Source organism: Apteryx rowi, unplaced genomic scaffold (genome assembly GCF_003343035.1).
Source record: "Apteryx rowi isolate R43461 unplaced genomic scaffold, aptRow1 scaffold_94, whole genome shotgun sequence".
NCBI lineage: Eukaryota > Metazoa > Chordata > Aves > Apterygiformes > Apterygidae > Apteryx > Apteryx rowi.
The window spans coordinates 1,826,131-1,851,894 of NW_020451249.1; the positions used below are offsets into that span (position 1 = coordinate 1,826,131).

General features: G+C 39.6%; 1 protein-coding gene across 8 annotated transcripts in view; it reads left to right on the forward strand.

Moving 5' to 3' along the window:
- The window catches only part of BANP (BTG3 associated nuclear protein), a 172,683-nt gene that overhangs the window by 140,419 nt on the left and 6,500 nt on the right, over nucleotides 1-25,764 (forward strand). For 7 of the 8 annotated variants that reach the window (XR_003257908.1, XM_026091987.1, XM_026091988.1 and 4 more), the window contains one exon: nucleotides 21,075-21,218. Coding sequence is in view for 7 of the 8 variants with exons in the window: in XM_026091987.1 (XP_025947772.1) it covers nucleotides 21,075-21,218 (144 nt within the window). In the remaining variant the exon portion in view is untranslated. Of the gene's footprint in view, nucleotides 1-21,074; nucleotides 21,219-24,881; nucleotides 25,761-25,764 lie in introns of those variants that run through there. The other variant, XM_026091986.1, reaches the window with a different exon arrangement.

The following is a 25,764-nucleotide window of genomic DNA, read 5'->3' on the forward strand; positions in this document are numbered from 1 at the left end:
GAGCTAGGCCAGAAACATTTAGCATGYTGGATAAGCCTGAGAAATCTTTGCTCTCTAAAGCTCATAGCTGTCTCTTTAATGGCACGTAATTTAGCATGATTTGTATCTTTAATATCACGCAGACTGAATCCTCTCTCACCCTTTGGTTTGTTAGGTCGGGTCCATTATTTTATTTTCCTTGGATGCAAACCTTGCGCTGTTATTAACCAGTGAACAAATGTGTTTAGATATAAGACCAAATATTTTTTGTTCTTCCCTTTCAGTCTGAAATCTAATTTCCAGCCACAGTAAAAATGACAAAATTGTTGTTTGCTCCCCCCCCCCCCCAACAAATGTGAGTTATTATGAATTTCATCTGTGTATCTAAAATATTCCTATGGAAGATGTTGAGAAACAGCATTGCTTTTCCTGCACAACCAGCTCCTGGCAGGCGGCTGAAGCTGCATGTGAGCGTAGAAACTTGCTGCTCATAGTATATCGCTTACTATAACTGCTCTGTAACTTGCACATTGAAGTGAATATAACTTCTCCGATTTTAACTACTTCAAATTGCTTCTCAGCTGAGAACTTTTGTCCTCTGTTTTGAGCTTTTAAAGAATCTGGCACAGCAAAAGCTACTTGGAGTTTTCTCTACTGCTAAACTGTCTTATAATCTAATATTTCATCAACTTAATGTCTTCAAGTTTTCTCAACTATTTATCAAGATATAAATCTTATCTACTGTGTCCTATACTTCTCTTAATATACGATAATACATTTTGACCCTGTGTTTTGTATAACTGCAGGAACAGCAGTGCTTGGCAGCTGGGTTTTTTATTATATTTTTCTTGAGTGCCATCGATATTCCACCATAATTTTTATTCTGAAGGTAGCCTCTTGCGAATTGAATAGACTTGGACAGCTTTGAACTTCCCAGTTTCTCTCTCAAACTTTTTAGTGGAATTTGTCTCTTTTTGGACCCTTATTCTTAAGAGTCTTCACAAAAAAAAAAAAGGGAAAAGAAATATGTATGAGCAATGAGATATTTTTTCCATGCATGATGTGAGTACATGTTTTCAGATTCATTCCTGTGCCCTTATTTTAGTTGTGTCCACAGAGTATTTTCCTGCGCGCTTTCATCCCCGTCGGGACAGTGCTGTTTTGCTGTTTGCAGCGTACAAGCGCAGGGAAACTCTCGTTGCGTGAGTTAAGAAATTTCAGACGCAGTTTTTGCAATATCACAGAAATTTTTATAATTTCATTTGTGCCTTAGTGAAGCTCAGCACTTGTTACCTGTCTGGAGAAGTTACGTTTGCCAGTCATAATGTTAATAAGCGTTATAATACATAGTCTTTTTAACTGTTGAGAAAAGCAGGGGGTGTGCCACCCCCTCGTCGGTTCGTTCCTCGCCACCGCAGCGCCGCACGCTGCACGAGCAGAACGACGCCGCTGCTGTTGAGCTCCTGCGTTTTGGTCTCTTGCTCGCCGGAGACCCTGAAACGTCCAAAGGGAGCCGTACAGCGTAATGATTTCCTCGTGCCCTGGTGCATGAGAAATCCATCTCCGAGCGTCAGCAACTGCAGTTACGGTTTGCGTAACGCAGCGTGTAATGGTTTAAAGGAGGACATCGGCGTGCGCGGGGCTTGCTTGTGCCCTCAAAGGAGCTCTTTGTAACTACGGCACGGAGGGGACCTAGGGCTGGCCTGCGCGGGCCTCGCGGAAAATGTCACTAGTCGCTTGGTTCCGAGCGACAGCGCAGCCTCACAATGGCAGAAATTAGCACTGTAACGGGCTTTGAACCTAGTAAAGAAATACCAAGGGTTGTCAAAGGTTCAAATTACAGTATTTCGATTGTAAGTGTTACTTGTGGTTAACTTAGCTCACCGAAAAGGATTTTTTTTTTTTCTTCTTTGGGTTGCTTCTTGACATTTTTGAACACGTTAATACAATATTCAGCAGAAAAAAATCTGGCGTGAGCCCATGACCAGTAAGGGAGCAGGTCGTTAGCCCGAACAATGCTGCTCTTTGCCGCTGCTGATGCTTGCACAGGATTTCGGAAGGGAAGAATGGCTGAAAAAACCTGAAAATCAGATGCAGCTTGAAGGGGTAAAACAAGAGCGGGGCTGTTTCGAAGTGACAAATACGGCAGCTGAATTCACCATTCAAGTTAGCCCTTTAAAATCTAATTATTAACTATTATTGCTCTTTGATAAGCCTGGCTACTGATGTGGTATTATGTACAGTGGTTTCACCTACATCATGGATAGAGCCTTATTTCCCAGTGTGTGATTGATCTTAAATGCTAGGATGGGTCATTACTAAAGATTTTTTCATCTGGCTTTGGTTGCAAGTGGAAGGCATTTTAAAATAAATCTTTTCCAGTGACATTTTGCTACTGATGTACATCCATCGTGTATTTACTGTGTAATGTTTTTAATGTGCTTTGTGTGATCTAATTTTCTAAATCACACATGTGGGAAAATGCAGCGTGCGCGTCCGGGGGTAAGTAAAAGCAAAGCACCCGGGAGGAATCCTTCGTAAGCTGCGGCTCTTCGGGAGCCCGTCTCACTCCTTCCTCCTCTCCCAAGCTTTTAGCTTCTTGCTGCGGCAGATGCTGAAGTAGCTGTGGGGGTTTTGCTAGTGAAAGAGGCTGATGGCGCCGTCCCTGTAAAAAGTCACTATTTCAGCTCTTTTTCTCGGGGTGTGCTGGAAGCTGACGTCCCTTGKGCACGGTAGTGGGGACTGCTGCGTGCAGCTCAGGTTTAACAACCTCCCTGCCTCCCCTCCACCCCTTCGCTCCCCCCCTGCAAAAAAGCGATCCCAAGCACGAAACTTGGAGTTGATGGAGGTCATGATATAACTTCTGTAGTATGCTGTGCAGATTCCCTGCACTTTGCCTGTTGTCGTGATTATAGCGAGATATAACCAAAGGTTTTTCTGGAGGAAAATGTTGGAATACAGGAGGAGAATGTGTTCCTAAGAACACCGTGTCATTGGGAAAGAAATTATAAATGTTAAAGGGAATATTTCCAGACTTCCCTTATTAACTGTGAATGTAGGGCCCACGTCTGCCCTTGTTACTTGGAATAATTTAGTAGGTGCAGGTAGTCTTACTGATTTCGTCAAAGTTATTTATGAAAAGAAGGTGCAGTGCAGCAAGGTCATTTGGGGTGGTTGCCTTAATGATTTTGTTTTGCTTAAATCTAGTATGTTGAATTTTTCACAAAGATGTAGCATATTCTGTGTTAGATATGAAAAAAAATGCTTTTTATGACCACATGCTATAAGGAATCTTTATATTAATAGCATCTTGGCATTTTGCATTCCCAAGGCAGTCTCAGAAACCACGTGAGAGTTGCAAATCTGGTCCGTAAGTACCATAATTTGTATCAGGACCAGATTTTATCAAGTCCAAATGTTTTTTTCTAAAATGCTGAATCCATTTTAAGCCTCTATTCATCTCTATAAGAACAGCCAGCCATATAGAGTCAAATTCAGACTTTAGGATGTGAAGGTATTGTGTGAATAAAAATCTGGTATTTTAAGTAAAAATAATTTGAGCATTAATGGGCTGGAAGAAGGAATACTTGTACTGAAATTTCTTAAACTCCTTTTGCTTTCAAACTCGGCTCTCTGTGGTACTTGTGTCATGCTTACCTATTAGCAGCCTGGAGGATAACATTATCAGGTTTTTATTTTTATCACTGCGCAGTTTTTGATTTATGTTTTGGCCATCAGAGTTGCCAAAAGAAGATGATTTTTACATACAAGAGAATTCTGTAAGTTTGGCTTCCTTTGTTCAGCAGCTTCCCCTATGCACCGCAATCTGCTTAGCTTCCTAAGAATTACAGTTTTGTTACCAGACGCTTATATTTCCCGCAGATTGAATAGAAGAAAGTTTCAAGCTAGTCAGGGAGAAGATTGTCATCAGCCCGGTGAACGTTCCTGCAGACCTCTAGTATTTTAGTCTTTGATAGTTTCTTTCTGATGTTATGAGAAAACCTCATTTTAGATGTCTTTGCTTTAAAAACTTGTGTTTTGATTGTAAAAAATAAGTGATTTTAACCTTTTAAAAGCATGATTTTATGCCGCTCTTGTGAGCTTGCGTTCCAGTTTCCAGTTGTGTGGCCACACACGTGCGCAGTGCCTGGTTTGGGTGTGATTGTCCCCTCCTTCTTCCCCCTTCATTGATACAAACTTTTGGTATGTGGGTAAAATGTTAGTCAAGTTGAACTTAATGCGTACAAGTATTACTGAACAAAAAAATGTGCTTCTAGCATTTATTTTAGGTTATATGCTAGTTTTACATTATCCCAGCTGGGTATTAAACTGAGTTACAGAACTGGCAGTATGTTGGGGAAAACCAGATGTGTGCTCTAAGAAAACAATAGTTTTGGGTCCAGAGCTTTCATTGAAGTCTGCTTCAAAATCACACTTCATATTCCTCTCCCTTTTCTCACACACACAGACAGAAAAAAAAATAGAGTTGTTCAAAAATGTATTTTAAAAAATCCGAACAATATTCGGAAAGTTTAACGTGTATGCAAATGCTGTCGGGATATCGCTGCAGAAAGCAAAGAACTTTGGCTGGCCTAAAGGCTCAGCTGGTAGCAGCATATATCGCCGCATGCGAGACCCTGATTTAAGTTCAGCCACAGGCCATGAATACCTGGGAGCGCCACAAAGGTGAGACTTTCGGCCCTCCGGCAAAGCGATCGAGGGTTCGGAGACTGCAGCACTGACGGATGGTTCCCGTGATAACAGCCCAAGGTAACCATCTGCCGTGGATTTCGCTGCAGTGGAAAATAAGCAGAAATGGTAAATTCTTGGGCAGACGAACGGCACAAAACGTTGGAGAACTACCGAGCCTGGTGTCGCTCTTGAAGAATAAAATTGCCCTGACGGCAGACATATGGTTGAAGTTTAATTCCCAAGGGAGAAGAGGCACTCAGCGACTCTGCCAGTTGTTTTCCACCCCCAAAACAGTGTTTTTAATGATTTATGTGCGTGTACGTGTTACCTAATGTGTTTAGAATGAGTTGATAGCATTTTGTAAGCAACTCAGGAAGCGAAGGGGGATAAACAACCTCTTTACTCCTCTGGGCTCAGAATTTAAACAGCTGAGTTTATCATCTGTAATGTTAGTTTCTTTGTAAAAGCTTCCCCAAGCACTGCAGGACTTCATGGCATAGGTTAATGTAAGGAAGCTTTAAAAAAAAAAAAAATTTTTTTTTTTTTTGCAAATCTCTACCAGAAAGGTGATTTTACTTGTTTTCTCAATCTGAAATGTAGCTGTCAATTCACATTTTTAAGAATTCATATAAATCTTAAATGTCAGATTATTGGCTCCGACCTGAGAAAAATAGAGGAGGAAATTAATTCAGTAACCAAGCCTTCATTTACATAATTGGGAAAGTATCATCTGCATTACCATAACATTTAGCACACGACCTAGTCAAATTGAGTGTCTGTTAGGGTTCACTTTCATTTTATGACTTTAAATTAGAAAAAAGCATGTTTACATCGTTGCAAAGTCTGATGTGAAAGAAGCACCGGTTCCCAGGCTTCTCCAGGGCTTCGGAGCCATTTGTCTGCGCGGGCAGAGAGGAACGGCAAAGCGTAYGCGAAGCAACCTTATGGCACGGGCTTCTCCCGGCGGAGAGGCTGAGTCCAAATGCTAAGGCTTCCCGTGGAGCGAAGTAGGTATGGTATAACCGATGCCTTGTCTGTGAACTCCGATGGAAATCGGATACTGTTTCATGTTAGTCTAGCACGTTAAGTTTGTCAAAAAGACGATGGTTTTAAAAATGCCCATGGATACAAGAATGTCCACTTTAATGAAAGAACTCAATCATTTTCCTATTGTGTTTGCTTGAGAACTATTGTCTGAAAATATTTCTGACATGAGGCATAAGGTTTTTTTATAGTGGAACGTGATATGTAGTTTATAACATACACTTAAATACGCCTATATTTTTGGCCGTTATTGGAACATACTGAGCTGCTTACAGTGACGTGTATTTATCTTTTCCAGGGGTAATAGTTTCTTTAAATGAAGTAGATGAAGTTTCTGTTATTTTGGATTCTTTTTACTTGAACATTGCTAGTAGATAAAAGCCAAGATTAGAGATACAATTGGGTATTTGTTACTCTTCTTTTAATTGTATTCCTGCCAGCCTCCTGTAATCTTTCGAAGAGGTTTTGTGAGAAGTCTAGGTGTTCTCATCATGTGTTCTTCATTCAACCGTCAGCCCGTTGCGAGGTTTATTTCTAGCCTAAATTCTTTGTTTTTTTGTATGTGGGTGAATAGTGTCAGAAGAGAAATTGAAAGCCTCAGATTCTCCACTTGTAAAAATTGATACTTAAAATTTCTGTATGATGTTCTGAAGACTCAGGATTTTCTGTTTAACCTTTCTGTATGTGGGGTTAGGTTCGGGTTTTGTATTTGAAAGAGTTTGTTCTTGGTCAGCCTTACCTTTTTTTTTTTTTTTTTTTTTTTTTTTTAAACACTAGAAGCACATCTGGCATAGAAACGATTTGACAACAGTAACAAACGTTTCCTTCCCTTGGAGCCTGTAGGCTAAACCTGGGGTCCTCTCACCAGTGACAAGCACCATAAAAGCCTCGCTCCATCCTCCTGCCATCGATTTGTCAGGATTAACACTTCTTTTTTTAACAGTCAAGCTGATGTAGTTTTAATTCAAAACACAGTAAGTTGATGCATACACTTAATTAGAAAATGATTATAATTTTGTGAAATTTTTATCCATTTTTGTCTCAGAGTGCTAGCTGCTTTAACCATTACGATTCTGGAGTACACATGCCCTTACAAATTTATAACCTGTCATAATGCGAATTAAACTTAGTGTGTTTGTATATCTTACAGCTCTCTGTGCTTCTTGTTTATCTTGAGTTTTGGGTGGAAAAGCAAAAGMAAAGACGACAGACACCGGATTGCAGCTCTCCTTTCCCATCTGCGCAGGTCGGAGAGGATCTTTGCTTAGGTCTCGTCTTTGTTAAGAATCAACAAATGAGCGTTTGAATCTGTTGCCTGACTTCTGTCAGGTTTACGCTTTGTCTGGTCCTCCCTGGGATTTTTTCTTGAATTCAGGGTGAAGTGGCATTTTTTGTGTAAGCTTCTATGAGAAACTCTTCTTAAGGTAATTCAGGTAAAACTYGCAGGAGCACTGCTGTATTATTTCAGTATTCTTTAATTGTCATGTACTTATAAGCTTCCCAAACTTTTGATTTATAGCTCAGACCCAGTTACAGTTAACTTCTGATTRTGGTTGTTTCTACCACTTACTTTCTTCTGCCCTTTATTATTATTATTTTTTGAAGTCGTTATGTACTTTGATTCTGATTGATACAAACTGAGCTGATCACATCATCTTACAACTAAGTGAAAGAGGTAGCCTATTAATTTTCTTTAGCTTAGGACTTTTCCTGGAAATTGCARTACTCTAGCCGTTCTGGTCCTCTGTGTACAGAAGGTTTATGCCGCTGTCACATGTGGGTTTTTTGTTTTGTTTTGGGGTTTTTTTTTTTGGAGGGGGGGCATCCATATCTCCCCAGCTTCTCCTGAGCCTGCAGGGTAAGGTAGGAGCAGTGTTTTGTTACCCCAGCAACAAAAGCCAAACTTTCAGATGATGTTTGGCTAGTATTTAGATTTAAAAAAAAAAGTTGCTGCCAGTTATGATGTAAACACTCGCAGTTTCCCCCGAATGTCTTTTCTTTCTGGAATCAAAGTAAAATCACTGTTCTGAGCGGGAATTGATAAATTGTTGTAGATTTTTTTGAAGCATTGTAGCAGATGTGTGCGATTCTGGTAGATCGTCAGGGATCTGCTCAGGCTATTTTTAAGCAGCGTATTTACTACTAGCCTCATCAGAGGAGATGTCCCCCCTCGCCAGAGCTAAGAGTCCAAGTTTTAGCTGCAAGTTATTTATGAGCGGATTGCCTGCGCTTTYGGCTGAAATTGTCTGAAGACTTGAGCAGAATTTCATAGTACATGTTTGTCTTAAAGCAAAGTCCTTCGGCATTTATCTTGCCCTTCTGTTTGAAGCATCGCTAATCCCGTCAGGAATTTGAGGCTGGAGGATGTGACCAGCGTGCGACATTTAAAGCCGTATTTACATTTATTAGGCTAGCAGGGACTTGTCACATAAAAATGTAACGGAAGACAGTCCCGGAGTATCCAGTTATCCTCTCCCTCTTGGCTACGTTATGTCACAACAAAACATTTCCCACCAGCCAGCTGCTGGGTGACTCACGGTTTATTATTCACTCGAATGACCTGGATCAGCGYGGGTCAGTCGGAGGGAGTCTGGGTCACTCGTGTCTGACTCCTTCCTTGAGCTTTTGCACTCGGCAGCTACAGCTTAGCAAGATTTCTTTGACACTGTAGTATTTTTCTCTGAACTGTGTAGCCATTTCTTAATAACACTCAGTTGCATGTTGACTAAAACCCAAAAATAACATTCTGTTGGAAAAAAAAAAAATTAAGCCAAAAGCTTCTTTAGTCTTTCTCAAAGTAGTGAATTATTGTAGAAACAATTGTCTGCTCTTGAAAATCTTACTTTTGGGAGCACTTCCATCAATTTGACCGTACTTACTGCTAACGGAAAGCCATTTCATTTTAAAATGTTGCAATAGTGTAGATGTGGGTAATCTTTGCCATTTTTAGATTGAATTAACTCAAAAGATTTTGCAAGCCGTGACAGAACRTAGAGAGCTGAATGGAGCTGAAATCCTTAGTTATAGGTTTCTGTCATTTGTTGTTTTTTTTTTCTTTTTGCCAAAACGTGATTGAGCTTTATGAAATAATTTTCTGTGGGATTATCAGCTGGCTGCAGTCACATCTCTATATGCAACCATGCAGCTCTTGGAAAGCAGCACGTTGATGAAGCAGAGGGGAGAGGAGGGAGCGCTGTGGGCTGCGCCGTCCGGCAGGAGAGCCCAGAGGGCGAGAAAAACCTCAAGGACCGAATTCAGCGAACTCCAGCGGGTGCAGATACRTGGAACTTCTTTTTGTGTAACAGCTGAAATTAAACTGTAAATTAGAGTTCGGAAAGCACAACATCTGACGAGAGCTTTCAGTTAACCACAAAGCTGCCGACGTATCTTTGGGAGATTTCCCTCGGTGGGCAGTTTGCTAGGAGGGTCTTCATAGAGTCGCAGGTGAATCAGAAGTGCCATATAGATTTGCTTGCAAGCCTCTCACTTCAAAGTAGCCTCTTTAATTTGATTCAGTGCGTTTAGAGGCAGTAACTCTTCTTTCCGTAACCAAGTAATTTTTGCTAATGTTCAGCTGCAGCTGAATTGCTCATTAATTTGCACATGTGCTCATTTTGACTTGCAGTTTCAGTGAAAGTTTGTGTTTTGTTTTGGTGTATTTGCAATTGTGTCTCCTTCATGTTTGGGGGCCTGAGCCCCCCTCTTTCTGAAGCCGACTGAAGGACCCCACCTGGCTGCGGTGGGATGTGGCTCCACGGCATCCTAGACAGCACCAGCTTCCTCGGTTTGTAACCTCCGGCCTGACGCTTGTGGGCATGTTGTTGTCTCTCCCCCTGTGGTACTGATCATTCCCTGAATTAAAAAACAAAAAAACAAAACAAAACAAAAAACTTGCTGATGTAAACATGGACTGCTTTTATATGAGAATTCACGTAATCTCATTGTATTCAGATCACATGATAGAAAGCTTGGTTTAGGCTGTTATTTCATAGCAATTAACTCTGAATCCCTTTCAGCCACTGTAATAGTTTGAAGATAAAGTTTTAATTACATTGATTACCTTTCTTCCTCAGTGCCAAGCCCTGCTCTGAGGAGCTGTCAGGCTTTTCAGAGAGCCCAAGCTTGCCACGTAAGCCTGCATCCGCYGACCCAGTGGAAGGGAGATACGCTCAAGTTTACCAACTGCACCTATGTCGTTAGCTGCTCGCTTTAATTTAGGCAGGATGCATTTAACCTGAAGAGAGATAGTGAAGCCAATGGGTTTTACATACATGTTCTGTTTTTCAATACTGTGTGTGGAAGAAAAAACGGGTCAGATCACTTAGTTCAGTTGGACTGTTCTTAGGAAAGGATGAGATAGTGATTGTGAGAGCAAATGTGTTGTTTAAAAAAAAATCAACTGTATTGTTTGATTTCTCTGCCCCTTACATTTCTCCAAGCTATTTGCCAAATTAGATGTGAATACTTTCCAAAGATCCCAGATTATTTCTTTATTAAAAAAAAAATCCAGCTGTACGGGAATGTTAATAAAGATCATGAACCTCTACACTCTTCCCCTTCCAAGACGGGCTGCGGTTTGGTGCATCCCGTTCCCTGCTGCGGAGCTCCTTCGCCTCGCTGCCCTGGGACATGATCGTCCTTCAGCCTCTCTGAAGGCCAGGTCTCAGGGGACAAGGTGGTGTGTGACGAAAGGGCTCCTATGCTTTTGAAGATGCAGAAGGTTTAAATGCACTAAGCCATGATTTGCCATCATTTATCTGGCTCAGTCCAACGACCGTAGCCAGGGATGGGCATTTTGGTAAAGTTTGTTTAATTAACCACTACAGCTGCGGTTTATACATGTGCTCCATGTATTTCTCCAGCTGTTTGTGCAGGCACATTAAGGGAATCTCAAGGTAGACATTACTGAGCAGAGCTATGCTGTAGCATATACTCCAAGTAAAAGCAGATGAGATGGTTTATTATTTGTTATGCAAGGAAATAATGCCTCTGATAAAAATGTACTCTGAAATTATTCTTTTCACTTTTCCACACTTGGTAGAACTGAAGTCATATTCGTTTTCCTGGCTTTTTGTTTGGGGAATTTAAAGGAGGAGTTCTCAGTTGTATGGCTCTGGGGGGGTGTAAGTTAATGAAGTTTTGACAGATTTAAGGTCGCATTTTGCATGGTTCAATTCAGCACACTTAGAAATACACAGCAGGAAGAGTTCCTCTCTCTGTGAACAGTTATATATTAGACTTATATATGCTAAATTTATTTTTGTATTGGCATATTTTATGTAGGAAATAAATAGCAAATTTAGGTGCGAGTCATTGTTGGAGTAAGGAATAATTCTAAGTAAGGCATTATGAATGACATCATTAACTTCAAAATGATATCCTAATCTTAAGAGCAGTGAATCCCTTTTATATTAATGTTTCCAGTTAGTTTAGATCAAACATACCTTTATTTTAAAGGAAATATATTCCCTTTAATATCCCAATATGTTACTTTAACATTATGAAGTGTTTACAGTGTTATTTTCTGTGAAACGCTGTACAACGCTACAATATTTGAGAATAGATGACTGGAGCGGCTTGATTTTGGGTGATGTAAAGTGCAAACACGATATTTGATTCAGGGACTCCAGCTTCGGGAGTCACTTGATTACCACTGGCTCTTTCAGAACCCGTTTTTTCCTCTTTTCTTCTTTGCACAGCCTTGTCCACACCTGGTATCTTGCTGAAGTGGAAAGTGAACTTGCTTCATAGCTGAATTTTTTTCTTTGGCATCAGTCACTTTTATGTTTTGATGTGGTCCATCTAGGCAGAGACCATTATGACGGGACTTTTAATTCAATAAATATGCCCAGTTTAGAGGAAATGTTTAGAATGTAATTAGCAAAGAATTAAAGGATGTTAGCATACTTTGTGTAAGTCAGCATTACTTTATTAAAAAATAGCTGTTACTTATTTTTTGTGAGCTTGACCAGCAATATGCTGTATTTATACTTCCAACATGATGTTGTGATCATTTAAGAATGTAGTCCTGCAGCAAATGATTGTAGCCAGTATTAAATTTAATCAAAATAATCTAGTTGATATATTGCAGAAACTAATTGTAAGCCTTCCAACTTGTATTTTCTAGCGTTTTCCCACAAATATCTTTGGTTAATGCTATTTAGTATTTTAATCAAAGATATGAAAGAAAATGAATAATTAGTGATATGTAAATGACAGTCTAATTAAAAGCAAAGTAATGAAAGTTACAGGTCATTTTTACACTCTGACCTAGATTACTAGATACGATTGACTCGACCTGCCTTTTAATAAAGCCAGAGGAAAAGTAATGTATTTTTTTCCTAGGAAAAAAATTCTAATAGTAATATTGTTGAAGCTTTGGCCTGCTTTGTGGGATAAAATATACTCTTTTGCCTCCCAAGCCTTCCCCTGCAAGGAAGAGAGAGAAGTGTTAGAAGAAGGGGCAGTGTGCTAGATGCTCTGTGCTATTGCCTCAATTGATGTATTTACAATAAAGGTGGAACGTCCTCTATTGAGATGCCATACTCCAAAAGCAGCTGTGGTTTTAGTGAAGACCGCTTTGCCTAAGGGTCTTTAACTGATGCTGTGCGTGCCAAACTAGACGACGAGCAGCCCTGTGCAGCAGTCAGGTGTCAGGATTTGTGAATTTTTGGAAATCCTCTGACAGCTGGGTGTGAAACGCGTTGTTGGGTTACACATTCTGGCATGTAATGTGTAATACTGGTGCCAGTCGCAATGGATGGTAATTAGAGCAAGTTCGACTTGAAAAATAAGAAGTTATACTTTGTAATTATTTTGGAGAAAATGCGATCTATATTTTGGCTTTTTACTGCATCTTTGTGTGATCTTAGTTCAAAATCAGACGTAGACCAGCCATAAAAATACACCTTAAAAAGAACAGAGGCCTTGTGTTTAGAGGCTTCTGCTTCAAAAATGCTTGCCCATAAACGATCCAAAGGAAGAGCGTTATCTGGCATGTGGTTACTCGCACCTCTGGATGTTTCTCATCACCAGTTATTGAAAGAGAAAAGCTGCAGATGCTTTTTGTGACACTGTGGGTCATCTGTGTTCCTTATCTTAGTGCGAGAGGAACTTCCAGTATTTTATTGCTGTTATTATCTTTAAAAGTTTGGAAGATAAAACTTAGTCCTTAAAACTGTCAAAATTTCTTGTAATTCTGTCAAAATACTCATTGTTTAATTTTAAGTACAGTGTAGAAAGTATGCAGTAATACTCAGCGGTCCTTGGTCCATGTTGTCAGCTCTCTGTTTTGAAGAATTACAGGTTCAATGTGAATTCCTTTCCCTGGAGAGATAACGCRTTATCAGACTATACGCATTCTTACTTTGTGTACATATGGAGCAGATAAACGCAGTGCAAGTGTTACCATGGTTTTCAATTAATACTGCGTCATCGCAGCACAGAGACGCCTGCGTCTTCGAGACCAGGTTAGGGCAGCCTGTCTCTTCCTGCCACTCCTTTTCGCTCTGTTGATACTTTAAAGCTAGTTTTATGGGAATTGGACTGTGAAATCACCAAAATAACTTTGGACCAGCCACCATCAGTTAAGAGCTTTTCAATACAGCTGACCTTGGTTAAATTGAACCAATGGCCTAATGAGGAAAGGATGCAAAGTAGATCATGTTACCAGCTTGCCTTTAGGCTTCAGTATCCTCCATACTGGACTTGTTTGCTAGGGTTGGGTYGTGCTCAGTGACTGCTGCGCTCTGTCTCGTGTCAAGCTTGCCGAACACGTTGCTCCGGAGAAGGGAGGAATCGGAGAGTCGGTCGTTACGAACAGAGCTGAGGAATTCATTTGGCATTCTGCATCGTCCGTTCTGGATTCCTTAGGAAATGCCGCGGGTGCCGAGAGCTAGATTGGGCTAAACCTCTAATGTTTTCAAGAACGAATAATAAGAAATAAAACTATGAGTTCTGCAGCTAAATAGAGTCTGGTTGCCCCAGGTACGCTCCTGTATAAGCCTCTAAATCCACTAAGTAAACAGTATTTTGTCAGCACTGTATGGAGGGGATGTTTTTAGTCTTAAGGCTCTGGGAAGAAAATGTTAGGACTGAAAAGAAAGTGTTAAAGGGAGTTCTCTTACTTAAGCGAACATGTTTATCAGCACAGCTTCTTAATATTTGAAGGAACYGTGTGTGTTACTTCAAATGCATCAGTGTGGGTTTGCTATCAGTGATGAAAGTGTGTGAGGACAATAGGCAGATATTTCTTAAATTCGGTTTTCAGGAATCATCTAAACCTGTAATAACTGTCTTTCTGCCTTTGGGCCCAACCTGTCCATTTATCAAATGTTTTAATTAGAGCATGTCACTGAGATCTTTCCTGTTTCCTGTGCATGACTCCTTTTTTGTACAATGCTTGTTAAAGTAGTTGCTTGCTGACTATAAGCACTGCAGGAGTTGTAGATGTCACTGTTCTATAAGCAACCATCCTTTCGGTGATTCAAGGTCTCATTTTTTTAAAGAAACGTCATATTTTATTGCAGTCCAGCAGTAGGAATGGGAAGGAATGATGAAAAAAAGACACAAAAATCCCAGTGTGTCTTGGATTTGAGCTTTTTATAGGTAGGCAAACATATGTGCTTGCCTAGATTAATAAAAATAATAAAGAAAATAAAGAAGCACACAACAGCAGTAGCAAAAATGTGTTTTAGGAGGTTCATTCTGGCAAGAACCAGACTGAGGAATGGGGCTTTTTTGTGTAAACAGACTTCAGCTATCTCAAAACAATTACCTTTTTTTGAAGGTTGGGTTCTAGAGAACAGCTTTAGAAGTTACGGGTGCCTAGAAGAACAATTTTCAGTGATAAGAAAAAATCAGCAGAGGATGTGATATGAATCGAACCATGATTGGAAACTATGCTTGAATGATTTTGGAAGAAACTGAAGGAAAACCTATTACTTTTTAATCTTCTTTTGTTTTTTTTTTTTTCTTTGTGGCCTGGCAGTTGAATATTAAATGGGAACTATTAGTTATGGGCTAAAATGGTTTTTAAATGGAAAGGAGAGAAGCAGAGAAAGTAGCTGGTTTTCATTATTATTACTAATTTTATTATTATGAGCTCTTATGTGGCAAACATCTGCCTGAAGACAGGACCAAAAATAGAATTCCAAGGCCAGCAGGCTCAGTACCTTGCATGTGCCTCATCATCAAGAYTTGGAAGAGAGAATGATAGAGGGGAAAAAAGAAGGGATAAGGGAGAAAAAAGAAAAGGGAGAAAGAAGGCTGAGATTCAGGACAGTGGGAGAAGAGCCTGTGCTCCTATGAAATTCTGATCAGGGAGCCCTTGAGTATGTTCATGCTACTGTAAAGAGAGATAACATGGGCGGATAGGCAGTATATGCTCCGAGTGGGTAGGAGGGGTCTGTTTGTCTCGTGGCTCATTTTATCTAATCTGTCTGCTCCTGTATCGCTCATTGAAAGCCATAGAGTTTTAAGAAGAATAAATGCTTGGTCAAAGAGACTGTGGTCCTGTACTCACAAGTGATGCCAAGAGTTCACCCTTCGTTTTAAGAATTTAAACAGAATACTTTTCCTTCTGGTGTTTGTAGGACCATTTAAAAATCAAAACTAAGAGAAATGCATTTATATTTCTTTCTGAAATTAGTTAGGGAATGTTTTCTTATTTTGAAGGGTGATGGAACTAGACAGTGAGGGAACCACTGCTCTTCTGTGCTTGATTTTTAGTTTAGGCAAATAATCTTCACCAGGGAGCTCATGGTCACCATGTGATGTGGTAATCTTTGAGGCAGCTAGGTTGAGGACGCTAAGGGTTGTGCCAGCAGAAAACACGTTTGCGGAGATTCAAGTCAATTAAGAAGGTAGATTCCAAGATTTTTAGTTTCATAAGTGATATACTAAGGGGATGGAGCCTGGTTAAACCCTTGGTAAGAACCCGTACATACATGATACATCAGAGCTTGACTTTGTAGAACTGAACATGTCAGTCTTTTTAAATTTTACCATAATTAAATCTAAACATTTTAAAGGGAAGAGTTCAATTGTAGAAATTCATTGGCAAGAATTCATCCAGTGTTAGATAAGAATGTATTAAGAAGTCCCATATTCATTATCTTTTTACAGGTATTTCCCTTAAGTATTCTGATTTTTCTTTCCCTTGATACATGTTTTTCACTAGTTTTTCTATTTGAGGAAAACCATGTATCCATGACTATAGCTGCAAGCTGAGAGAACTGAAAAAATCAGCAYGCTACTCTGTTTCCAGCTGTGTATTGCTTACATTTACAGTGGAAATAATTGTGCAATCATGTCATGTAAAGAGTGTACTCCAGCTCTGCGAGAGCTAAAGATCTTGTCKCTGTCAAGACAAAAAACATTTTACCGTGGACATTAGGCAATAGTAGATGACCAAATATGTACTTTCTTTTTAAAATATTCTCCTGAATTAGTTTACAAAACCCTTTTTTTTGTCTGCTTCTTAATTTTTAAGTCAGTCATTTGTAGAATTGTTCTTATTTGAACATTGAATTGAACTCTGGTTGTGACTTGAGTTAGCTTAAGCAGGATGTCCGAGAGGCCCAGTGAAATTGGGAAGAAAAGGGCAGATTGTTTAGTTTTTTGGTACAATTCCTTTATTTTAAGGTCAATGGCAGATAAGAATTACAAAATTAAAGTAGTGGTCTTGGAGGGTCAAGTGAGCAGCCAACCAGGAGCCGTGCAGTTGCACCAGCCCCAGCATGGGTGGGCTTCCGCTATGTCATTGGTCCCTTATGTCTTTAATGTTCACAACCTCTCTGCAGGCAAATGCAAGCAGACTTCAAAGACTATAACAAAACTTGCCACTCCACTGGCCTGAGTTAGGCTTTTTCTGAACGAAAGATTGATCGATAGTACTGTTTGTCACAAGTAGAAAGTGGGAATATAGTTCTTCGGCATAATAAACTTCTAGCGTATTTTTAAAATGAGACAGAAATGTAATAAATTTGTCTTAGTCTCCTGTAGAACCTAGAGAAAATGTAATTTATTGCTGTTTTTACTGTCAGTTCAGTTGCATTTTCCTATCTGGATGAGCTTGAGATTCTTGATAAATTGTGTTATCTTTTGAGTACAGTGTGATTAGTTAAGTGATATCTTTAGTATGCTGTAGGTCATCTTGTCATGTTTGACACGGAGGTGTTCAGACATATGGAGTGGGATCAAATGTTCCAGGCTGAGACTGCATTTGGATTGATCCTCGCTTTGGCTCAACAGCTAAAACACAATGTACTGGGCCATCATGACTACAGAAACAGCTTTACTTCCAAATCCCTTTCAACAAAAAAGATGGGTCAAGATGAGAATTTTCCACTTTTACTCTCATCCACTTGTGTCTCAATTTCAGAAGCTGAGCAGCAGTTCAGACAGAAATGGGAGAATAGTCCCTTTGTTAAGACTGCAGTCTGCAAACTCTGCAGACATTGAGGTGAACTTGTTGCTTGTTTCTTCATGAAAACTCTGTCAGATGGTTTAATTTAAGAGTGGGATTTTTGCCCTATTTTTGCCTGCATTCTCTCGTTTGTTCGGTGGCTAGTTTATATGGCCAGTTATGCTCCAATAACAAGCTAGGCAGTATTTAAAGAAATCTAAGACAACTGTTAGCGTTACTGCCTGTTAGGTGGAGAACACTAAGAAATCCTTTTCAGCATTAGATTGTTCTGCTTTTAATTTTCGAAGTCCAGACTGATTTTTTGTTTTCTTTTTTGGAAGTGGCATAAACATACCTTAAGTAGACTGGGCCTGGTGTACAAATGGATAAAGAGAAGCCCAAAGAAGTGAAATGGTTCTTAGTTTTGAAAAATGGCCTTTTTGTGGCTTCTAAGCATCTTGCATGCTTGCTTTCTCTAATTAATGTGTTGGTACAAGAATGATTTTTCCCTAAACCCCAAAATAAACATGCTGCTTAGTAGTATGTCTTCAGTAGCTGATTTGTTTATGTGAATCAAGCGGTGAAAAGCTCTTTAGATTGAGTTTCTGTTCTGCATTTGCACCCTACATGCTACGTAGCTCTGTTGCTGGGCTGCTTTCTTCATTGGTTCCTAAAAGCAAGATCGGGTTTCTAAGCCTGATGTTCTGTAAAAAAAATGAAGCAGGCAATTGATAGAGAAAAGGTAGAGAAAGTACTCGGGATACARCTTCTAAGCTCTTTCTATAAACATATCAATGTAACATCCAATTTAGAGCCAATCCCCTGGCTTACAAAATCCAAATATTTTGGCATAATACTAGTGGAAATTAATCTGCCTTGCTCTGTCAGCTCACCTTCCATTATTGAAAACTGAAGCCTGTAATCCTTTCGGTGTCTGCACAAATAGGAGACAACGAAGACGGAAAAACTACGCTAGTAGCAAATTTATCGTTTCTGAGGTCTTGTGTCTCCAATTTATCCATCTGTTTTTTCAAGCTGYAGAACTGGAAGCCAAGAGCAATGCGCGTAGCTATCGCGACTCTGGGCTAGAGTGGTGACTGGAGCACATTTCGGCTTAACTGAGTTGGTTTAATCTGGCTAGTTGGGGGAAAGGAACGGCAGCAAGGAATCTGAGACCTAATGAGCTGAAATGTGTAAGGCTGGGCTTTGTCATCCCATGCTGACCTGGGCTTGTTACCCGCTCTAGCTCTATGAAAACTAGCTGAGCTACATCCTCATACCCTATAAAAACACTTCCGATTTCTTTGTGAATGAAAGCTTAATTACAAATAGTTTATCCAGCAGAAAGATATAATTTGAAAAGCACATAACCATTTGCATAAAAGCAATAGAGAAAGTGTAATTTGACAGGAAAAAAGTATTTTATGCAAATATCGCAATTTTTTTGCAGGTAGGATGGCAAAGGTAGGTTACCAATAGGAATTTAGTATATTTAGTATAAAATGACAGGTAGGAGAGTTATTTGGTCTCCTCCAGAGTATGTGCCATAACCAGGAGTTGTTTTAAAGCGCGCCGCTGCAGGAGCGCGATGTTGAGCCTTCCATAAAACRCAGAGGCTGGTGCTGTTACAAGTTTTAAGCTTCGCTGTTGTAAAACAGTTTGATTACAAGAATAAGGGGCTAGTTCGGTCACTCCCCATAGTTYCGAGGTTTGTAGTTCAGAAATAACCGTTGAGACAAGATCTGTTTAAGACCTGCAGATAATCAATAGGACAGTCTGTGGAGCCGTTCTGCTGTACATGTCGGATAGTTCCAGAATAAATACTGTGGAAAGAGAGGGTTTAGCTTACTCCTGTACAAACAAAATGTAGCATCCTTTTGCCGTTTGCTGACTGTATCTCAGAACACCCAAGATCCCTATAAAATCCCGACACCACCTCTGAAGGTCATTTATAGAGGTCACCTTTTTGCCTCCCACACTCCCTAGAGAAATTCTGGTCTACCCACTCCTTCATGGCCACCCACCTGCACGTCAGCTGAGAAATCATACTTTGTTAAGAAAAACTTCTGTTAAGAATGCTATTTTTGTTCTTTGTTCTCTCTCTCTCATTTGAAAGACATCTTTTGGTTGGTGTGGTTCAAATACCACAGTTCAAAAATACAGCATTCAYAGCATATAGAAACTAAAAGTGACTGTGTATATTTGAGCTGAATTTAAAAAATGAGGTTGGGGAGCTGTCATTGTTTACATACATGTATTTTATTCTGATTTGTGTTTCCCCTTTCAAGAAGTAAATTAAGATTAGCCTAATCGCAAGAACACTTTTAAGTGAGCACTTTTATAGATGGATTAACTGCTCTTTGGTTGCTTGAAGCCACTAATGGACCTATAATCTTGATCACTCAAAAAGAAGATGTGTAAAGAATCAATGACCATAAACATTAATTAGCAGTAATTACTAAATCTATGCCTTCGTATACAATAGAAACATCATCGTTACAATAATAATGAATTGTCAGAAGTTGAATGCCTTTGGCTGTGCGAATGAGTATCTTGGCTCTGTGTCTGTATATATGTAGCAGTAGAAAGCATTGTTCAGTGTCATTGTTTTGTGCTGTTGATGTTATCACGTGCTTAGTCTAACCCGCTTCGTCTTTGCAATAGTCGTTAACAAAATTATGAATCTCCATCATCAGTTAGCTTTTTCAGCAGCTAGCMAGGCTTCATTTATCGCTAGGGCAGTAACTGTTAGATACTTCTGAAAACTGGTGTTTCTAGATGTAAACAGCTCACCAAAAAACTTTTCCATAATTATTTGAAGAACATATTAAAAGAATCATAAATCTTTTGAAATGTCTTTCAGCATTTCCTTGTAAGGAGGTGGCAGCATCCCTAAACAAGCAAAACTAAACAAAAAGCAATCTGATTTTCCACCAAAGCCTTTCTTCTATCCTCTGTTGTTGAACCTGAGGATCCAAGAATGACAAAAAAGTGAAGCCAATGTCCTTTTTTTTTTTTCCTTTCTTTCTCTTTTTCTGCCATCATAAAATCAAGCAGAAAAAGTTCTAAACCAGCTTACTCCAGATCAGTGTTGTGGTCCCTGGCCGCAAAGCTCTGCTTCATCCTCACCAGCAGATTGCATGGGATTTCTTAAGTTTTCCTTGCGAGTCCAGCTAGAGGTCAGGTCTGCTGCGGCACCTGCCCCATGTACTTGTGAGCGACCTGAGCAGCTGGATCGCACAGTACTGCACATGCTGGTCTGGAGGCCCATGAGAATAAGCAGAGCAATTTTCATTTAGCGTCAGTGAGTTTTGAGCTAACGGCAAATATATATAGAAACGGCAGTGCTCTGTTTTGTCTCCCACTGGGCCTTTTAAGCATGCAAGTCTTGCTTCTCCTCTGGTTAGTGGTATAACTCACACTGAAGCTAGAGGGAATTGGATGCGCTCAAAGAAAACATTCATAGTAATTAGACTGGGGAGTTAGTGTGCTAACTGTTATTACTTATTAGAACTGTCTCATTCTGTATGTACTAACAGATGATGATATAATGTTAAAAAAAATTAGTATTAAAACTGACATATTTAGCCTAGGCCTCAAGGATGATTTGTTCCTTTGCTAGCGCTGATACATGTAGAGTACAGAACTGGTTTGTATTATGGAATCATAAGGGAGTTAAACATTTCCAGGTACGTTGCTTATTAATCCTTTCAGTAAAGAGTTGAAAGAATCCAGATCTTGTAAGCAAAATGCAGCAAGCATCTAGTATGAGATATGTATAGCACAACCTCTTGGAAACCCACATGATTTAAAGTCACTGTTACTGATAGACAGGTTTTCTTGTGTATTTTTTATCATCTTTGGTTTTGCATCTGTTTTAAGTTAGATGTTTCATAAGGCATTTCTGAGTATGGTTGTTTACAAGATGCTTTCTCCCTTGCTTTGCCTGCAGGTGTTGCAGGGTGCTCAGCTGATAGCTGTTGCATCTGCTGAGCCTGCATCAGGGGGTGTTGATGGATCCCCGCTCCAAGGGAGTGACATCCAAGTCCAATATGTGCAGCTGGCACCTGTGACAGACCACTCTGCGACTAATCAAGTATGTATCTTTCTTTTTTTTTTACACCATTTGAGTGTACTTACATTGATTGAAATGTCTGTCAGAGGAACTATATGTCTATCTGCAAATACTGCAGTGCCAATGAGTTTATGATCCTGCCTCCGAATGATAAAAACATCATCTATAACATGAAACATCATTTTGTTAAAGGTATAAATGGTCTTTGACTATTCCTGCTTCTAACTTGTTGCTCAATACTCCCAGAGAAGAGTTATTTTGGTCATCATTGTTTTTCTGCATCCTTGAAGGATGAGAACCATGTTGAAAGGACAGGGAGAAAATCTTGCTTGGAATCTATCCAAAAAGTATTTTTCAGACTGAGGTTTCTCTTAAAAATATTATTCCCTTTCTGGCAGCAGTTTTCCAGTAATTTTGATCAACAGCCTGGGTTTCCCACATGAGTTGCAATGTTAGCAATTGTAAGTGAATGCTTTTTCCTCTCAGTTAAGATGGAGGAATTATTATTATTTTTTATTATTATTWTTTTTTTAATCGGCTTGAACATTCATGTATCTGAGTGTAGAAGACTTGGGTTACTTGGGGAAGCTAAAAGTAGTTGAATTTGAAGTGAATTCAGACCAGCTGAATGCTGCCTAATGCCAGTGACCAGTCATACATTTCTCATCAGCTTGAAGCCGTGACTGATGACAACACAAGAACGCTGACTTAAAACAGTTGTCACAGTTTTTTTTCTGAAGATGGTTCCACATTCTTCCATGAACCAGACTGTTTTGGGCTTACTTTTTAGAGGATGGTGGTAGTGAAAGAAAAGTTATCACTTGCTAGCCAGAATGAATTTTTATGATGGTAACCTCAGCAGACAATCTCAGAGCACATTTTTGCCTGGTATGTACCCAGTTTTGTACCAAATTCTAATCTGGCTGCAAACATCTGTGTAGTGGGTCTCTTGGGGAAAAGATATTGCATAAGAAATCAAATGAATCCAGTGCAAAGTTTCTGGGCACAAAACTGAAGTGCCCAGTGCTGCTTCCATGGGAAAGTTAGTCTGCAGGTCGGTTCAGTGTGTGAAGCTAGAGCACGTTAGTTACTCCAGGGGCAAATACAGCCTCAAACAAAAGTCAGAGCTGCACCACTGCATCGCACACTGCACAAGTGCCGTCTGCGCTGGCTGTGCTGGGAGGGAGGCRAGAGCTTCGAACTCTCCTAGTTGCCTTAGTCCAGGCCTGAGCTATTCCATGCTGACTCCCCATTTAGATGCTTTAAAGTGATTTTCGTAAAACACATGCTACCTACCAAAAAGGAGTAAACTTCCTGGCATGTGGACTGTGGTGTGCTGTAAAATTACATTCTAGTTTTCTGCACGCTAATTTTCCTGTATGGGTGAGCCCTTACTCATCTTTTTTACCTCTTCCCTAGGTTTTTCTCTGCATCAGTCTTCTCAAGCTTCCTCAGTACTTTATTCATAGTCATTTGTAATCGTATGCTGGACAGTAAGAGTGTCGCTACAGGGATTGTGCCTTACTTGTTACAAATCCTTAAGTACCAAGTACCCTGCTGGTACTGTGCAATTAAAAAGGCATCATATACTTGGAGCTGTTTCTCTCCTGCTCTCCTTGTTCCAGGCCTCAGAATATTTCTCCAATTTAACTTTCCCTGTTTTTTTTCTGTTTCTTGTGCCTTTGTCCTCCCATCTTGGCTATCAGATCTGACAGGCAATACGTTACAGATTTCAGTTATAAACATAGGCATCGGTCTCCCACACCACTGGCAGCCACCAGAGGAGTTACTTTTTTCTTCAGAGACTCTTTGCACCGTGTTAGGTTTTAATATTGTGGTTAACCATGGATTTATACAAAGCTGAAGAGAAACTAAAAAGGAATGTGAAATAAGAAAAGTATGAAAAGGAAAATAGACAACACTAAAAATAAGTTTGCCATAAATATTTCTTCCATTTACACAAACTAAAAACTAAGGGTCCGTAAATGAAGTGGAGAAACCAACTTAATATTTGCATTACTCTGAGATGTACAGATAACCCGATAGCTTTTTTGGCTTAAATTGTGGAAAAGTCCTACATCATCTTAGAAAGATCTCGTGCCTGAAAGGAGAAGTCTTAAATGTGTATCTCTGTCAGTGAGGCTATAGCAACCTTTATATATGTTCTTGTATAGTTCTTTGCCATAGTACTGAGATGTTCTCAATGATTTTGAGTCTATTTATCAATCAAAGCTTATTAAAGTGGAGTTTGTTATTATCTACCTGGATTGAATCTAGTGCCCTACATAAATTTCATATTTGAAATGCTGCAATTGAGAATTTATTTAATGTCTGAAAACAAGGCACCGATTTTCTAATCTTTTATCTTGAAAGCCATCTCCTTAGCTGTTGGAGTCGCACATACAAAGCTGAAGGCAAAAGTGAGGTTGTTTGAAATGAATCTCTTCTATGAGTACAGTTGAAGCAGGCAGTAATATGTGCTTCAGTTTAGTATTTTTAATGTATTCATTCATATTTGCAAATTAATTTTAGACACAAGTATTAATAGCTAGAATTCTAAAAATTTCCTAGGGCCCCTAAACCACATATTTAAGCACCATCTCTTAATATACTAATAGTGTTTTGCAGGCATAAAATGGCAAATGCATGTATGAAGGCTGAAACGAGATGTGGATTTGGGGTCTAGGTTTAGTTAGCTTGTTTTCACGTCATGATAGTAATATTTACTTACAGCAACTTGCAGAATTTAGAAATACAAAATGTGATAATGACAAAGAATATTTGGATTTATTCTGTACTCAGACTTCATGTACTGGTGTTAAATTTGGTTAGCTTTGGAAAAACCGTAATTGCGAATCTAAAGTGCACTTCTAACCCCTTTGGGTAGTCTTCTGCTTCTGGTCTGAATGTTGAATGAAAGTTTTTCTCCAGTGGGGGGAAAAAAAAACCCCACCTTTGGTCACTTTAAGACTCAGCTGCTGTCAAGTTTAGCAATCTGTTAGAATTATTCTCCATATTTGCACTAATTTATTGTACATGTAAAAATATACCAAACCGCCTATAAAGTTGAATAAGAAAAGGTATCATAGGTCTTTGCAGTTACTGGCAACAAAACAGAGAAATTAACAGAAATAGTTGCACAACAAAACCTTAATTTAGGAACAGAGCTTTATGATTTTGAACCTTCCAGTATTTATATTTGAATAAGTAAGTTGTGACTGTATAGTAAAACCTTAAGGGCAGGAAAGCTAGTTAGGTTTCCATCCTTGCTTCTTTGCAGTTTATCAAGTATCAATACTAGACCAAGAGCAAAAAGCAGGGCTTCAAGTAAGACTCTATTTCATAAAAGAAGTGTTGCTACAGAAATATTTTTGTATCCAGGGCTTTGCATTAAGCAACAATTTGATGAATTTATGGATAAAAAATCCATCGAGGGCAGATCTCTGGAATCTGTGGGAGTGTATAGGAAAATATCATTAAATGCTTGCCCTTTTCTTATGATCTATCTATGCTTGTGATACTGGCCGCTGTCAGGGGAGGGGTTATTGAGTGTGATGGACTTTAAGCAAATGCAGCTGCTCTTAAATGCTGTTCAGCGCATGGTTCTAAAGGTGGAGTTTGATAATCTATTTTCCTTATGCCAACCAACATCTTTGTTTAAAAAAAAAATCCTATTTTCTGCAGGATTATCCTTTCACAGCATCATCAGACTACTGATACATGATAATTTCGTCTTTAATGAGACTTCCTTTTAAAGTCTAAGTCAACTGTGTTTACTTCACATTCTTTCATGGACGACTGGTTTTGCTTGGCGAGGGAGTAGAATGAGGCCTCTGTGAAGACTTTTCTATGAGAAAAATCAGCGATGCCTCAGAAGTCACTGGCGTAGCACTACTCTTATTTTACCCAGAGCAGAGGAGGACTGTGGTGGGTAAGGTCAGCAGGTTGTTTAGTCGGCACCCTGCACCAACGGGAAACAGTACAAAACAGGGCAAATGGATAATTTTACCCTCCCTCCCTCCAACAGTTCTGTCCCACAGGGACTTGCTGCTGTCTTTGTAGATGATAGCCCTTGGTGGACTTTTTCTTCATAATGCTGTTCAGCTCCTTCGTGTTCCCCTTGTGAGCTGTCAGTGTTGGCGGCCTGCTGCCCCAAGGCATCCCACAGCTTAGGAGCATGGCGTACAAGAAACAGCTTCTTTTTTGCTTCTTTTTAGGGCTACTTCTTTTTTAGGAAGAGAGACTGAATAAATTGTTTTCAGTTTCTCTCTCTGTGCTACTCATGATTTTACAGATCCTTGCCCTGATCTCTCTTCAGCCTTCTCTTTTCCAGCCTGAAGGGTATTGGGCTACTTAGCTGGTTTTCCTCTGGAAGCTGTTCTGTTCCTTTGGTCATTTCTGTTGCCTTTGTTGAATGTATTTCAGCTCTGCCATAGGCCTGACCTCCAAGCAGATTTTGCACTGGTGTATACAGGAACTTTAGAGCGGTCAATTTGTTCACATTCCCCTGGTTACGTCAGTGAAAAGCACTTTTGCATTGATACACTGATTCGCTTTTTCCTTTCAT